Here is an 18446-nt window from a genome sequence, read left to right on the forward strand (position 1 = left end):
TCATTGGTCATTTTTGTCTTTGTTCATTTTTCAAAATACAAACAATAAGAATCTATAACTAAAAAAAAAGGTTATCAAAGAAAATCCATGAAATCACACCAAACAAATCAATGCAAATTGCAACTACAAATATGAATAATAAATAATTAACACAACTAAAGGTAAGCAGCCTGGTGACAGCTTGGTCAGCTTCAATCCATGCAAAGTAAAGGAAGGGAACACCCTCGTTTTTTTTGGAATCTTGTTCCATGAACTCCGAAATTCTGCTATATTTAATATTTTCGTAGCTGCTACAAATTTACTTTCAAAGATTATGAGGACAAACAAAGTCAATATCAAGTGGCTACTTGTCATTATACTTTCTTGAAAGTTGGAATAAATCACTGTATATTTCTTCCTTGTTGACTCTGAACAAAATGACTAGGTACATAAGTACATTGCTCTTGATCCGGGTAAATGTATTCCAATATTGTCATTAGTAGTGATGGAAGAAATAATTGTCCACAAGGACACAATTGGACATTGAGTTTATTACCAAATGTCAGAAGAAAAAGTACTTACATTTTGTTCATGCACGGATGGTGCATCAAATATGAATTTTGAAATCTACAAGTAATGTATAATCTGATAAGTAAATTATTCTCTCTCACACATACACACCCAATGCTTCTCTAGGGGTCCAAAGATTATTGAAGAAATAGAAAATAAAGTATGGAAGGGAAAGATGTAAGAAGGAATTAATAATGAACTACAATATGATAGTACCAATTGCATGCACATAAGGGAAATTTATCACAAAATGGAAAACTTACAGAACATTGAGACCATAACCGATAATTTGAGCAAAATATTAATTGCTTCCTCCTTTTCCCATTACACTGATAAAACAAAACCCATTATTTTATTCTTAAATGTGCAGCTTCTAAGTCCTAATATACATAAATCTTCAGTCAGCTAGCTCTTACACAATGTAAGTCCATTGTACCAGAGGCATTTTCAAACCTCTTACCTCTTAACAATTCAACTACGTATCTTTTCCCGCCCTTCAAAGTTTCTTCCCAATCCAGATAATTAGAACAACTTAACAAACTCTACGTGTTTTTTTTTTTTTTTTTTTACTTACTGGCTGTGATTGCCTTTGTTGAGTTTCAAAGCATAATTTTCCCACAAGTTTTCCTCATCAGCCATCAAGAAGGGAAAGCAATTCTCATGCGCAGAATTCCCAGCATTGGAATTAGAAGGGGAAGAACCATCATTATTACCTTGTAGTCTCACAGTCTCTTGCTCTTGTTCATTCATTTCACAATAAGCCCCACCTTGATTGTATAGGGAAGACTCATTGAAAGATGACAAGGGGTGGACTTTAAAGCACAAATGTTGGGCGAACCTCCACATTCCCACATCTATTTAAGCTCACTCCTTGTTTCCCTAGTGAACAAAATTACCTCAAGTTCTTCAAGTGGTGGATGGCTTAGTGAAATGACTTCAATAAGGATAGGCTTGATCTTTTTTATTGGTTGTTAGCTGCACTCAGCCTCATCAACTTCTTTAATTACCTTTTCTGCTCTAAATGGTACTCTTATAATCCATCTCTATCATCCACTACTCCACCACTAGACTATAACAAGGAAGTGTGATTTTAGCTAGAGTTCATTGGTCACACGCACAAGTTGGCTGGTAACCCCAATTAATTACAATTGTCAGTATTAATCTTTAATCTATTACCATCAATCAAATATGACCAAAACAGACAAAAGAAATACACCTCAAAGCTATTAAATAAATCAGACCCAGCTCATTCTTGAAATATTAGAAATGCATTTGTTAAAAGATTTTAACAAGTACAAAAAACTCAAATGAGAAGGTAGCAAAATTCTGTTCCAAAGGTTCAAAGAGATTTTATACTTTCAAGTAGATTGTACATGTGCAACCTTTATATTTAAGGTTACCTTTGAATTCTAATTACCAGCATAAAATGAGAAGGTAGCAAAATTATGTTCCTAACCCAGAAGGCAGCTTAGAAAAGGAATTCAATGTTGACCAATACCATAAATCTATTTAGGAAAATCAAATTTGAAAGAGAGCAATTGAGATCAAGACTGGATTTTTGGCCAGCCAAGTCAAATCTGATTAGTCTCAATATTTAAGACCAGGCTCAAGTTTCTACTCTGAATATATATTATGCTTAGTAATCTTGTGGATATTGTGGTTCCACAGGAGTCAAAGTGGTACATGCATGAAGTAAAAATGTGTTCTACAAGGGAAACATTAATAATGATCAAGTCTTTGACAGGCAGGTACATGTACACAGTCAGCAACATAACAACTTGGTAACATGATGATAATCTGGTGGTATATAGAGAAAGAAGACATAAAACTGATGAGGTACGAAAGAATTGGCAATAAGCACCGATAGCTATAAAGGGAATATTTAACTAGTGATGGACAAATGATGATACAAGTTTTGCAGCCAAAGCAACAAATGGAATGAAAAGAATTTATGGGATGTATAAGCATTAACTATGACAGTAGTCCATCATCACAATATCATTGTTTCAAATGAATATTCTCTCACTTATTACTTCACAACTCATAAACAGTTTATTGAAGCATTTCATCAAACACATCATTTGCATTACAAACCCACAAATTAAAATATAAATAGAAAATAAAAACAAAACCAAAACATATCATTGAAAATACCATGAAATAAGATGCACAAACAAAACAAACAAAGCCCACAAACAATCAAATTAAACCCAAACAAACAGAACAAACCTGAAGTTGCCTTGCCAAGAGAGAGGGGGAAGAAGAGTTTGTGAGTTACGGCTAGGAAGAGAGACACGGAGAGCCCAGAGAGAAACAGTGTGCGAGAGAGTGAGAGATTTCTGAATTCTTGGGTTTTTGAGGGTATTTCAAATCTATGGATTTGGACCCCTGAAATCCAAGATGAATTTGGGCCAAATCTAAATCCAATTCTTTTAAGTTATCTAGGCAAAGGATTTAGATTTGGACCCCTCTCAAATCCAAATCCAAATTCATGTTATCCAAATCCAGATATAGTACTAAAATTTCTACTTTACTGCAAGAAATCAGGAGTGTAGACAACAACTAAAATGAAAAATAGGGCACTGATTATGATAAAAATGAAAAACACTTCACTGTTTTGAGAATGACAGAAATACAGGATATAAATAAGTCTGACCATTTTCAAAAAGCAGGTAAATAGCAAAATATATAGTAGGGGTGGCAATCCTGGGCCCAAAAATTTGTTTTTAATAGTTTAATTTTCAGTAAAAAATAAAAATTTAGACTTGGGCTTCCTTTACTTTGTAGTAAGGGTCATCAAATAGTCTATGGCCCACGGCCGGATCTAAAAATTCGATAGCCCATCGAGCTAATAGGCGGCCTAGACCATCGTTATTGAAGCCCATGGGTAGCCCACTAGCCCAGTGAGTTAGGCCGTGAGCTAGTTTTTATGCCTATGGACACCCGGTGGGTTAGCCTAGTAGTTTAACCCGTTGGCCTAACCCGTTGCCCAGTCCAATAATTTAGAATTTTTAACAAAAATATATAGGAAGTGTGTGAAGGATTGATCTTGAGACATTGTAATAAAATTTCTTAAGAGAACTCTCCCAACCACTAAGATACTTAAAGTATATATCAAAAAAAAAAAAAAGATACTTAAAGTAATTGTGCTAAATTTGATTTTCTAAATATATATTTATCTAATAGTCTAGCAAATTTGAATTAACCATTTGATTTTTTTTTTTAAGATAAAAATAAAAAACTATTTGAAGCCTTAATTAAAAAAAATTAAATAAGTTTCTATCAACAAAACAAAAAATTAAATAGATTTGACTATAAAAAAAATTGTAATTAAGTATTAAATTTTTTGATTCTTTCCTTTAAAAAAAAAACTAGATTGATTATTCTCTTATTAAAAATGAGAGATGCTACGTCTACAACAATTTTACAACAAATCACAGATGGTTAGTTGTTATTCGTTCAAATTTGAAATTAACACTAAGATTACTTTTTTGTCCTAACAATAACAACTTGCCACTTAGGATTTGTTGTAAAAATATTGTAAAAATATTGTAGACATATAATTTCTCATTAAAAATTGATTATTTATTTCTAAAAATAATAAAATAATATGCTAACACAATCTCATAGGTAGCCCATTAGGCCTAACCTAGTAGCGTAGCCCATTAAAGGCAAAATGGGCATTGCCCATGGGCAGGGTCGTGGGCTGGGGTTTTTTCTTTCGGCCCTGTCCAACTCGGCCCGTCAACTAGTTAATAGCCCATTATGCCCAGCCCATTGTGTCATTGGGCCAAGTAAAAATGGGTCGGGCCAGCCTGACCCGGCCCATTGACGACCCTTAACTTTGTAGCTTAGGCTCTCTCCAAAATCATGAATCATCAATCCACCTCATATAAATCTTTAAAAAAAAAATGTAAAAAAATAATAGTGTTCTGTGTATTAAGAAATAATAGTATTTTGTATATTTTGTTTTTATTAGTAGATGATTGCATCTTAATATATTAAGAAACAATGATTTTTGTGTATTTGTCTTAGTTGAAAGTTTCTTAATACTATAAAAAAAAAAAAAAAAAAAAAAAGATACTTAAAGTAATTGTGCTAAATTTGATTTTCTAAATATATATTTTTCTAATAGTCTAGCAAATTTGAATTAACCATTTGATTTTTTTTTAAGATAAAAATAAAAAACTATTTGAAGCCTTAATTAAAAGAAATTAAATAAGTTTCCATCAACAAAACAAAAAATTAAATAGATTTGACTATAAAAAAAATTGTAATTATGTATTAAATTTTTTGATTCTTTCCTTTAAAAAAAAACTAGATTGATTATTCCCTTATTAAAAATGAGAGATGCTATGTCTACAACAATTTTACAACAAATCACAGGTGGTTAGTTGTTATTCGTTCAAATTTGAAACTAACACTAAGATTACTTTTTTGCCCCAACAATAACAACTTGCCACTTAGGATTTGTTGTAAAAATATTGTAAAAATATTGTAGACATATCATTTCTCATTAAAAATTGATTATTTATTTCTAAAAATAATAAAATAATATGCTAACACAATCTCATGGGTAGCCCATTAGGCCTAACCTAGTAGCGTAGCCCGTTAAAGGCAAAATGGGCATTGCCCATGGGCAGGGTCGTGGGCTGGGGTTTTTTCTTTCGGCCTCGTCCGACTCGGCCCGTCAACTAGTTAATAGCCCATTATGCCCAGCCCATTGTGTCATTGGGCCAAGTAAAAATGGGTCGGGCCAGCCTGACCCGGCCCATTGACGACCCTTAACTTTGTAGCTTAGGCTCTCTCCAAAATCATGAATCATCAATCCACCTCATATAAATCTTAAAAAAAAAAAAATGTAAAAAAATAATAGTGTTCTGTGTATTAAGAAATAATAGTATTTTGTATATTTTGTTTTTATTAGTAGATGATTGCATCTTAATATATTAAGAAACAATGATTTTTGTGTATTTGTCTTAGTTGAAAGTTTCTTAATACTATATGAATGTGTGTTTCAAGTTTTTTTTTTTTTTTTGATTATCTCCGGCCCTCTCTAGCTTGAAATCCTGTGTCTGTCCCTGCATGTTGGGTTTGTGATATGTCGGCTTATGAGTATTCAATTATATGGGACGAACATGACACATTTACTAAACAGATTACAATTCCTCCACCTTAAAATGATTCGTTATTAAAGGGGTCAGTTGTATCAACTCATTGATCAAATTTTATGAAAGAGAAAAAAAAAAAAACATTTTTTTTTTGGTATTAATCCAATTGATCTGGACTATAAAAAAAAAAAAAAAAAAAGGCGATGGCAACAAACGGCGATGGATGAATGCTAGAAGAGAACTGTAAGAGCCTAAGAACGACTGCACTAGTGACCAAAGAGTGGTTGCTATGGCCGGAGGATGACTACATTGGTGGCTTAAAGAATATTGGCAGAAGATGACATTGTGACAAAGCATGTGACTGAGTTGACCAATTTCACATAGTTTGAGTGCAAAAAGAATGAGTGACGGGCCAGGTTGTGAGACTTTGGAGCCTCAAGTAGGAAAATAGAGCACAAAATTGAAATCTATGTGAAAAAATAATGTAGAAAAATTCTCTATTCTAAGAAAAAGAATGTCTAGAAAATGATGATCAAATGTGGTTAACACCTAAATCGAGTGATGATTGGCCAAAATGCTTGAAATCTAGTGAAGAACACAAAAAAGTGAATTTGGTACCATGTTAAAATAAAATAAAAATAATAAAAAGTTTAAGATTTAGAAGGAGAGCAAAACAAGCATTTACACGGTATGGCCAAATGGCTTACATCTGCAATAGAAAACCTGTAGTGACTACATTTTTTCTCTACTTAATTTTATTTTATTGTGGACCATAAATAGGATATAAATAGAACTAAAATATACTTAAGAGAATTCTTTGATTGGACTAAAATCAACAACAATTAATGTTTCTTAAATTTTTTTTTTTTTTTGAGAAACGATGTTTCTTAATTTTAGTTAATAAAGGATAAATTTTTTTTAGATATAAAAGATAAAGTTATTAAAGGATACTAACATGTACTTAAGTCTAATTTTTTTTTTTTTTGGAGAAGATACTAAAGTCTAAATGTGATTTGCATGATACTAAATTTGATTTGCGTGATACACTAATAAGGGCATAGAAAGGAGTAGATGAATAGTATCTTAAAAATTTTTCTTTCTTTTTACTTATTATTTATTTATTTATAAGAAAAAAAGCTTTATTTAATAGGAACCCAACATCTAAACTTGCATATTCTCTGAACGTATTCATTACAATGGCATACCTTGAAGGATCATTGCTCTTAGGTATTCAAGCATCCTTGAGACTTAGAAGAATGGTCTCTCTCTCTCTCTCTCTCTCTCTCTCTCAATTTTTGTTTATTTTCACACGTGTAATGCATATGCATGCATGTGCTAAGTTCATAAGTCATAACAAAACTGATAAACCTATTGGAAATGAGAAATTTGTAGATACAGTACTCAAATTTCTACTTTACTGCAAGAAATCAAGAATGTAGACAACAACTAAGATGAAAAATAGAGCACTGGTTATGATAAAAATGAGAAATACTTCATTGTTTTGATAATGACAACAATACAGGATATAAATAAGTTTGGCCATTTTCAAAAAGCATGTAAACAGCAAAGTATATAGTAGGGGTGACAATTCATGTTCACATGTTGGGTTTATTGTATGTTGACTTATGAGTATTTAATTATATGGGACGAACATGACACGTTTATTAAACAGATTACAATTCCTCAACCTTAAAATGATCCGTTTGTTAAAGGGGTTAGTTGTATTAACTCATTTATCAAATTTTATGAAAGAGAGAAGAAAAAAAAAAAACAATTTTTTGTATTAATCCATTTGATCTGGACTATAAAAAAAAAAAAACAAACAAATAGGGAGGTGAGGTGAGATTGAGGCTTGAAAGTGAGAGGCAGCTATGGGACATGGGAGAATGCAACTAGGAAAGAAAATAAGTTTATATGCCTAGGGTTTTGAAGGGTATATTACTAAAATGACATTTGGTTAAATGGATTAGACAGGTTTTGTGTGTAGCATATGGTAGGCTAGATGTTGCTTAGAGTCAATATTGGCAGCTAACATGATTGCTCCTAGCTGCTGGGTCAAAGTTTGTTGCTGATTGATATATGAGATTTCTACCAAACATACTAGCTGATAGAAATAGAGAAGGAAGCGGACTTACAAGATTCCCTTGTGTATGCACCAAGAAACAATTTTTCATCATACTTAAAAAAAACATGGATGACCAGGATTGCATTTTTCTTAAATTTACACTAGAGCTTCTTTTCCAATCACAGTTCCTACTTGACTAGACACACTATCTTCTTTGTGAGTCAATTGTTGTTATCCCATAACTATAATAAAACAGATACTGGTGTTAAACTTGGGCAAAGAAGAAGACATATCTCTCTGAGTCAAGTGACTCTTAATCAAGCCTAAACACCTCTCTTCAGAAAAATGGGCCTTTTTCAACTTTTCCCAATGGCTACAATCCTTGTATCACTTCATTTCCTGATAATTTTCTATGTTTCCAATATTCCCCTGGCCTTTGCTCAAAATGAAAACCAATTATAGCAATGAAAAACCAAACCTTAGCTGGTTTCAACGATTTCGAATCATCAAAGGTGTAGCATCTGGCCTTCTTTACCTCCATGAAGAATGGGAACAGGTTGTTCTACACAGAGATGTAAAAGCAAGCAATGTTCTATTAGATGCTGAATTGAATGGAAGGCTAGGTGATTTTGGCCTTGCCAGATTATATGACCACGGTACGAATCCCCAAACCACCCATGTGGTTGGGACTGTAGGTTATTTGGCTCCAGAGATTATTAGAACAAGAAGGGCAACCACTTGCACTGATGTGTTTTCTTTTGGGGCTTTCATGCTTGAGGTGGCATGTGGAAGGCGACCTGTAGGGCTACAAGGACTGACCGAAGACATAATTTTGGTTGACTGGGTGTTTGAGTGCTGGAGAAGAGGAGCTATCCTTGATGCTAGTGATCCTAGATTGGAAGGTAATTATGTGGTGGAGGAAATAGAATTGGTTTTGAAATTAGGCCTGCTTTGCTCACACTCAGTGCCAACAGCTAGGCCTAGCATGAGGCAAGTGATGCAATTTTTGGATGGCAATGCCAATCTACCAGAATTACCAGATGGAAGTACTTTTTTTGGTATATTTAAAGGTAATGAAGAGCATGATTTCTTATTGTCGATGGGTTCTGCTGCCTCCTTGTCTAGCACTGATTCAATCCTCACAAATGGTCGCTGAATAAGTTTGTTTCATGCTATGGGTCATGTAGACCATCAATTAATGGTTGAGACCAAATCAACTGGTGGCAAATAGAAAGCCTACTGATTGCTTTGGGGTGGAGAGAAGAGAAAAGAGTAAATTTTGAAGAATGTGATGTATACAGTTTGTTTGGCTTAATATAGAAACTGCATTTAGTTAGTAGTCTACTTATCCTCTAACCAATACTAAAATAAGATAGATTCTGATGTAACAAGTTCTATAGATCAATATTTAAGTAGGGAATTGTAGAAACTAGATTAGGTGTCTCATTAAATTTCAGCTTACTAAAAGCCCATAGCCAGTGATTGCTATCCTTTAAGAAGGAATCATCCGTGAATATAAAAATCATCTATTTTTAAATTAACTAGTCACTAACCTACACAAATGTTCGGAAAAGTTTTGCATGAATGTATGATATATATACACTGATGAAATAGTTTCTCAATTGTTGAAGTCAAAATAATCACTCTCTCAGGGAATCAAAAGGTAAGAAAGGGAAATTTTTCTATTCCTAAATAACATTTATTTATAAAATGTATTTCATCATCACAAATACACTACTAGTAATTATTATTATTATTTTTTTATAAGTAAGAATGTTATATATATGAATGGCTACTTTATGCATGAAAAACGTAGAGCAAACCCAGAAAATACAAGAAGAAGAAAACAGAAGAAACAAAAAAGAAAACCAAACAACAGATTAATTACAAAAGAGAAAGAGAGCTAAGAAAAGAGGGGTGGGTCCTTCCAATGGGTCACGGGATCAAAGGTTGGGTCCCTCTTTGGGCCAAACTGTTCTGGGCTCTTTTCAGTCAAATGTGTTATGGTTGGTACTTTCTCAGCTTCGGTAAAGTGGCAAGGGGTGGGTGACGGTTTTATATGGGCATGCTCAGGGGTGTATGGCCCAAATGAGAATATTGAGAGGGGTCACATGTGGGATGAGTTGGTGGGTATTCAGCAGTGTTGGAAGATTAAGAAAATACCCTTCGAGAGTTGTGAATTTGCCATGTCGGTCTTACCTGGAATCATCATGGAGTTGAACCCATCAGAGGAGCTTCCATTTAATGCCATGTGACTGTTAGAGAAAAACCCAGCAGAGAAAAAGTGATTAATCACCTTCGAAGCTACCACTAGACCGTCGGAGTTGGTAACAAGCTCTAGCCCATCCACCGCGGTGCTGTCGGAACTTATCCTTTGAAGACGGCAGCAAAATGAGTGAAGTTTTTGCATAAGAGGGTGAAAGAGGGATGGATTGGTCTCCCCTTTAATGTGTAGCTTGGTCCTCTTTATATAGAGCCAAGTATGTAACTAGATCAGAACTTAGTTGAAGAGAAAATTAGCAAATAGGGAAAAATCCTTGGCAAAGTAAGTGGTCTCATTGGTGGAACTTTGTTTTTTAGGCAAAAAAAGAAAGCTAGTGACTTTAAGGCTAATGTTATAGTTGTAACAGCTGTCAATCACGGCTGTTACAGCTGAAAGATGTCATCCAAATGACACCTTGTTAGGAGGAAAAAATATTTGGCATTAAAGTCATGGTTTGGCTAAAAATGGCAAGATAAACTTTGTGGGATCCTTTTGTTTCTGACAGACAGCTGCTGGGATTAGGCATTAATGGGCAAATGACATCATTTTAGGACATGTGTCAACCTGCTGGAGCTTCTACAGCTTCTGTTAGAGCTGTTACATCTTCTGCAGAAGCTGTTTCAGCTTCCACTGGAGCTATTTTAGCTTCCACTAGAGCTGTTGCAGCTTTTGCAAAAGTTGTTGTAGCTTCCTTTGGAGTTGTTATTGGTATTTTCGGCTAAGTTTCCTCACTTGAAAAATTATATGTTTAGTCCATATATAATTTTGGTAAGTAATAGACTAGTTGGTTGATGTTTGATGAAGTCTTAGAGATGTAAAAATGGTCTTTTTGTATTTTAACCAAATCTTGGAGAGTAAGGAGAGCATTTAATGCTAGATATGAGATACTAATGTATATTTAGCCATGTGCTTAGAATTGATTTATATGAAAATAATAATATAATTATATTTTAAAACTTATATCATATGATGTACATTAATTTTTATGTAAAGAGCATAGAGAGTTTTATCATTTTTAAGTGTCATGTGATATGAGAGGCTTACCAAATGTTACCTATTACACACTGACCCGTCAGAATTCAGGGAATTGGAGAAGACATGCCAAGTAACATGCTTTCCTTTATTAACTTTGAACCATTGGAGTTTTACTGAATATACTTCTTGACCCTCCAAACTATGACACCCAAAATTCTCCTGATGAGACTCGTGAGCTTGGATCATGAGCCAAAAATGAGATGATGTGCTATGAACTTGAACCATGGGCTTTGACGCATTTTTTGTGTGTAAATATGGGCTCTTTTGGGCTTTAGAAGAGATTTTTCCAAAATTCATGATAGTTTTGACGTGGTGCGAGTCGCCAATAAAATGAAGCCATGTGGTGTGAAAAATTTGTCCTTAACATTTAGCCCTCCGAGTGCATGGGCTTGCTTTGCAAGGGCTTGTTTTGCAAGGGCTTGTTTTGCAAGGGCATGCACGAGTGAAGATGTTTCTTGAAAGAGATTGGCCATTGCTGGATCAATAGAGTTATGTAGTGGAAGTGCCTCTATTGACATATTTGATACTTTTTTGATCAATACCTAATTGTAGCTTGCTTGCTTACTCCCAAGTGTAGGAGATCGTAGCAATATAATTCTCGGAGTACCGAGGTCGAACCACAAGGAGCAGGGTAAGTTCAAAGACAATATAATTAAATAACAATTTGGGTGAAGAAGAAAAGTAATTTTGCATGGTGATTGTTAACAATAATAAGAATAAAAACTGATTTAAATCAATAATGTAAATACCAAGGCATCGGGGTGTTTCTCTATATCGATATGAGATTCTTTGTGATCTAAGAAAATATATATTTTATAATTGATTGTTCTTATACAATTAAAAACTTATGATTTGGTTCAACTGAGACAATTCAAGAACGCATGATAACCTCGATTAATAATGCGGTTAGAAAAGTTTTCAGAAAAACTCATTACTTTAAAACTTGATTTCTATTTGAAACTATTAGAAATTCATCTAAACAATAAGAAAAACATAATTAAACTTATTGAAAGCATGAAAGAACTTATACATCAAAAGAAATCTAATTGAACAATCAAATATGCCGTGGATAAAATCCTAGAAAGAATCACATTGAATATTCATACCATATAGAAGAAACATAACTCCTAGCCCTAGCAAAGAGTTTAGGCTGGCATTAGAGAAAGAAAAATACAAGGTTTTCTCTGCCAAAATTTGTTCTACATCGCCTCCCTTCCAAACCCTAATGTCTAAGTGTCCAAAGAAAATAAAAATTTTCACTATTTTAATTTCCGTCCAGGTTTACAGCAGTAACTTGTGAGTTAATTTTGGCCATCAAACATTGAGAATTTCGAAAAAGTCAAAACTGGAAAATTGTAAATATTTAAGTCATGGTTCCAACCCATCTAGCCTTGTGTCAATTGGATTTTTGTCAAGAGAGATATGCCCAAAATACTGATCAGTGCTCAAATCAGATTTTTCCTTTTCAGATTCTACCTCTTTGATTTCTTTCCTTATTTGAAACTTCCAATCATGTTAGATGATCCAAACACTCCAGCTGCACCTCCTTAGACATTTAGGCATGGTCCTTTAGCTCCACTTTAATTCTAGTTTGGCCTCCATACTCTCACAAATTCCTATAAACTCATCTTTCTCACATGATTTCCTGAAAGTAGAAAATTACACACAATGAATAGCATCTTATTCAATAAATTATGTAAAAATAAATAATAGGGACTAATAAAAATCATGACTTAATTATACAAATTAAGCATAGTAATAAGGAGATAACGCCCGCATAAATATATAACAAATATACATTTTAAGGCGTTATCACACCCCCCAACTTAAATGTTGCTAGTCCCTAGCAATCCACAAAGCACCCGTGTCTCTAAAAGTGAAAAATTAAAACTAAAATACAAGCCACTTTCATAGGCTACACAACTGCACTTCCCATGTGCAGCAAGTCTTTGAACCCCTAGGTCACTCTAGTGGACGAGTTTACTCTCGTGAGAGTTTGTAGTGACTCTACCCACAAAAGTCAAAGGTTTCCTAAAAATTCTTGCAGCAAATGTTAGTCTACTTTATCATTATATCATACAAATGAACTTTCAATTTTGAGTTGGGATACTATTCATCATATTAAAGAGGTTTCACTGGCTTTATTTTGGAGTGTGTGTGTGCATAGCCCATCCAATCAAACCGGTTTTTCCAAACATGCATAGACCAAGAATAATCTAGATTAAAGCCTCTACTCCAAAACCTCTCTTAAGTCATCAATACTCTGAAAGAACACACATAGAAGTAATGGTTTCTCTCTTCAAATCACATGTGAACAAAAAGGAAATAAAAAGTTTTAGGAATATCACATGTGTATACAAAAACAGCCGCTAAAACAATAGAAAAAGATCTATTGGAAAGGATGTTGAATTCCTGAAAACATGAGGTTAATACCATTCTCATCCCTAGTTTTTGTCCTAAACACATACCAGCCATGCACCTTTAGGATCAAGTTGGACTTTAAACTCAGTAGTAGTATCAACATTATTCATTCCATCATATGATATAAAAATAAAGCTTATAACTCTTTTGCATTCAAATTCAAGGAAAAAAAAAAAAAAAAAAAAAAAAATAAGAATTGAAAAGTTACAACCAAAAAGAAAGAAAAAAAAAATCATGCAAGGTGCAGCAAAATGTGTAGACCTCTCCCCCCAACTAAAATATTGCATTGTCCTTAATGTATCAAAGCCAAAATAAATTCAAATATAAAGGGAAGAAGTTACCTTAAGCAATTAATTTTTTTTTTTTTTTTGAAATTTCTTTCACACCTGCAAATGTTAACTCACAAAAGAAAAATAATAACAAAACAAAAACAAAAACAAAAGGCAAAAAGAAAAAGAAAATAGAAAGAAAAGAAAATTAAAACAAATATGGTACAACTTCATAAGACTCTTTCTGAGTTCACGTAGCATCCCAATAGGCAAGGATCTCCAATGACATAGTCTCCTCCTCTGGTATAACTCCCCCAAAGAATGGTTTTAACCTTTGTCCATTTATTTTCAAAATCCTACCATCTTTATGGTCCTCAACTACTACAACTCCGTAGTTAAACACTTCCCTTACAATGAAAGGGCCATCCTACCTAGGTTTTAACTTACCTGGGCCTAAATATGTATATTTAAGACCACTGAGTAGCAGCTTAAACTCCAACTGTGGTGCCTCTTCACTTGAATGCATGAGCTTTTTTTTTCATTTTCTAGTAGCTCCTTAAAGCAAGGCTTCCATCCTTTATTAATTGCCATCATCTATTGTTCTTCCAAAATCTGTGAGGAATCCAACAAAGAAAAATTTTCAGATACATGAATATCACATTCTAAATCATAAGAACTAACAAAATTATTAAGAAGAATTTCATGAGGATCAGAAAAATAATTCTTATTAAACTCTTCTTGAACCACCACCCCAATGAGGTTCACATAAGCACAGTCATCATCCTCATGTGGTTGTTTAGCCACATGAAATATGTTTAGCTCCAAAGTCATGGAACCAAAAGTGAGTTGCATCCTTCCATTCTTGCAATTAATTAAAGTATTAGCTGTGGCAAGAAAATGTCTACCCAAAATAATAGGGGTATGAACACTAGGATGTAAAATAGATTGGTAATCTAGAACAATAAAATCAACAGGATAATAAAATTGTTCAATTTTCACCAACACATCCTTAACAATCCCTCTTGATTCCCTTATAGAGCGGTCAGCCAACTGTAAAGTTACTAAAGTAGGTTTTAACTCACCAAGTCCAAGTTTTTGATATATGCTTAAAGGGATCAAATTAACACTTGCCCCAAGATCTAGCAATGCATGCTCCATGATGTAATCTCCAATAGTACAAGAGATTGTAGGACAACCTGGATCCTTATACTTTAGTGGGGTCTTATGTTGGATAACTGTACTTACCTGTTCTGTTAGGAATACAATTTTCTTCACATGATGCTTTCTCTTGATGGTGCATAGGTCCTTAATTACCTTGGCATACGTAGACACTTGCTTAATAACATGCAATAATGGCAAATTTATCTTGACTTGATGCAAATGCTCTAATATCTCAGATATGGTGTCCAATTTCCTAGGTAATTTTAAGGCTTGTGGAAATGGTGGAGGGATTGGGCATTGTTCAAATTCACCAAATCCAAGTGACTTAGATTCATCCTTCTCTTTTTCAACTGAGGTCTCCTTAGATTTCTTAGTTACTAAAGAAGAATTTTTATTAATCTCTTTACCACTCCTCAAAATGGTTACAGCTTTTACTTCCTCATGTTTATCCTTAGAGCCAATTTTTAGGTTTTGATTGATGGGATTGGGTTGAGTCTGGGAAGGAAGCTTCCCTCTCTCTATCCCACTCAATGAATTTGTAAGCCTAGTTATATGACTCCTGGTCTCTCTTACCTCTTCATCTAGCCTAGTGAGCATGGATTCAAACTTTTGATTTTGCTTATTTTGCCTTTGAATGAAAGTACTAAGTGCATCCTCCAAGGAAGTTCTAGATGATGATAATGATGATGCATGTGGTGAATTAAAATTCCTTGGAGCAGGAGGATTCAACATATTGTCACTCTTATAACTCAAATATGGATGGTTTCGCATATTTGGGTTATAATTGTTAGAATATGAAGAATTATTTGGCCAATATGAATTAAATGAATGTACTTGTTCTTCTGGCACATTTAAGAATGATGAAAGTGATGCACATTCATTTGTAGCATGGTTTATCTCATGATAGATTTTACACACATCTATTGGGTCCTCTCTAAAGGTAGCACTAACACTCTTACTTCCTTTTATTTTGAGTGCCTTAATTTCTTTAGTTAACATGCTGATTTTTGCACTCATGTTATCATCTTCCCTCAACTTGAAAACAGTTCTACTAGAAGTGGTAGTGTTAGTTCTAGTCCTATCAGTGGAGTCCATAGGGCTAGGTCTAGTCCATGTGATAGAGTTTTCAGCTATCTCATCAAGATAATCCATTGCATCTTCGGGTTCTTTTTATAAAAAGTCCCTTTCGTATGAGAGTTGAACAAACTGTCAGTCCCTAGGTGTAAGTCCTTCATAAAAATAGCTAACCAACCTCCAATCTTCATACCCATGAGTTGGGTAGAAATTGAAAAGATCTTTGTACCTTTCCCAAGCTTGGTATAAGGTCTCATTTTCTCCTTGGACAAAACTAGCTATCCTTCTTTTTACTTGCTGTACTTTGTGGGGATGAAAGTGTTTCTAAAAAACTCTTTGGTCATCTCCCCCCAACTACTTATAGACCTAGGTTTCAAGGTGTAAAGCCAACTTCCTGCCTTATCCTTAAGAGAAAAAGGAAAGAAACGTAATTTAGTAGTCTCAATAACATTTTGCGCATAGAAACTACTAATTACCTCTTCAAAAGCTCTAACATGGACATAAGGATTTTCATTTTCTTGTCCCCTAAAGTCAAAAAGTATTGCTAATAAACCTTGTTTCAGTTCTACATGTTGTGCATTAGGTGGAAACATGATGTATGAAGGAATAGAATTTTGTGTGGGATGCAACAATTCATACATAGTTCTTCTATTCTCCTCATGATTATTACGTGTTTCATCACCCATGATTGATGAAGAAGGTGAAGGTGAAGGTGTGTCAAAAAGATTACCAAAGTAAGTTTCAAAAACTTCTAGTCTGCCTTTCTTGTTTCTAACCCAAATGCTCGTGCAACAATGAATACACAATAAAAAAAAAAAAAAAAAAAAATGGAACGAAGTTACCAATAGAAGAATTTCCACCAGCTATGCTTTACTCCAAAAAAAATTGCCTTTGAACATGCAACAGCTCCCCGGCAATGACGCCAAAATTACTTGCTCACTCCCAAGTGCAAGAGATCGTAGCAATATAATTCTCGGGGTACCGAGGTTGAACCGTAAGGAGTAGGGTAAATTCAAAGACGATATAATTAAATAACAATTTGGGTGAAGAAGAAAAGTAATTTTGCTTGGTGATTGTTAACAAGAATAAGAATAAAAACTGATTTAAATCAATAATGTAAATACCAGGGCATTGAGGTGTTTCCCTATATCGATATGAGATTCTTTGTGATCTAAGAAAATATATATTTTATAAATGATTGTTCTTATACAATTAAAAACTTATGATTCGGTTGAACTGAGATAATTCAAGAACGCATGATAACCTCGATTAATAATGCGATTAGAAAAGTTTTTAGAAAAAACTCATTCACTTTAAAACCTGATTTGTATTTGAAACTATTAAAAATTCATCTAAACAATAAGAAAAACATGATTGAACTTATTGAAAGTATAGAAGAACTAATGCATCAAAAGAAATCTAATTGAACAATCAAATATGTCGTGGATAAAATTTTAGAAAGAATCACATTGAATATTTATACCATATAGAAGAAACATAACTCCTAGCCCTAGCAAAGAGTTTAGGCTACCATTAGAGAAAGAAAAATACAAGGTTTTCTCTGCCAAAATTCGTTCTACACCGCCTCCCTTCCAAACCCTAATGTCTAAGTGTCCAAAGAAAATAAAAATTTTCACTATTTTAATTTCTGTCCAGGTTTACAGCAGTAAATTGTGAGTTAATTTCGGCCTTCAAAAATTGAGAATTTCGAAAAACTCAAAATGAAAGGTTGTAGATATTTAAGTCACGGTTCCATCCCATCTGGCCTTGTGTCAATTGGATTTTTGTGGAGAGAGATACGCCTAAAATACTGATCAGTGCTCAAATCAGATTTTTCTTTTTCAGATTCTGCCTCTTTGATTTCTTTCCTTATTTGAAGTTTCCAATCATGTTAGATGATCCAAGCACTCCAACTACACCTCCTTAGACATTTAGGCATGGTCCTTTAGCTCCACTTTAATTCTAGTTTAGCCTCCTTACTCTCACAAATTCCTGTAAACTCATCTTTCTTACATGATTTCCTGAAAGTAGAAAATTACACACAATGAATAGCATCTTATTCAAGAAATTATGTAAAGATAAATAATAGGGACTAATATAAATCATGACTTAATTATTCAAATTTAGCATAGTAATAAGGAGATAACGCCCACATAAATATATAACAAGTATACATTTTAAGGCGTTATTATAGCTCCAGAAATGAAATCCTTTGGATTAGTGAATCAAGCCCCCGAGTGTAGAAGGGCATTGGATGAGCATAGATTTGCTGCAGGTACCACTGCTGCACTATTTGACTATTTTTTCTTAATTGTGTGAGCTTTGTTAACTAATTTGCCATGGGTTTGAACCATGGGCTTTGATTATGGGATTGAATTCCATTGATAAATGACTTTGCCATGAACTTGAATCATGGGCTTTTAAAATATTGCCAAGTTGTATTTGGGCTTTTGAAAAGATATTGCCAAGCATTTTTTGGGCTTGGGCTTTGATAAATA

The 18446-nt window shown here is 33.8% G+C and overlaps 2 protein-coding genes across 2 annotated transcripts; one reads left to right on the forward strand and one right to left on the reverse strand.

The window, feature by feature from the left end:
- The first annotated feature begins 8170 nt into the window (after positions 1-8170).
- On the forward strand, positions 8171-9157 carry LOC112026304 (L-type lectin-domain containing receptor kinase SIT2). The gene has a single exon (XM_065771698.1). It carries the CDS (start codon positions 8171-8173, stop codon positions 8879-8881), a length of 711 nt encoding a protein of 236 aa, XP_065627770.1. The 3' UTR covers positions 8882-9157.
- Positions 9158-14307: 5150 nt separating this feature from the next.
- Positions 14308-16026, reverse strand: LOC112030337 (uncharacterized). Its single transcript, XM_065771699.1, has one exon. It carries the CDS (start codon positions 16024-16026, stop codon positions 14308-14310), a length of 1719 nt encoding a protein of 572 aa, XP_065627771.1.
- Between the last annotated feature and the right edge of the window lie 2420 nt (positions 16027-18446).

This window comes from Quercus suber, unplaced genomic scaffold, assembly GCF_002906115.3.
Source record: "Quercus suber isolate HL8 unplaced genomic scaffold, Cork oak 2.0 scaffold_47, whole genome shotgun sequence".
In the NCBI taxonomy this organism is placed as follows: Eukaryota; Viridiplantae; Streptophyta; class Magnoliopsida; order Fagales; family Fagaceae; genus Quercus; species Quercus suber.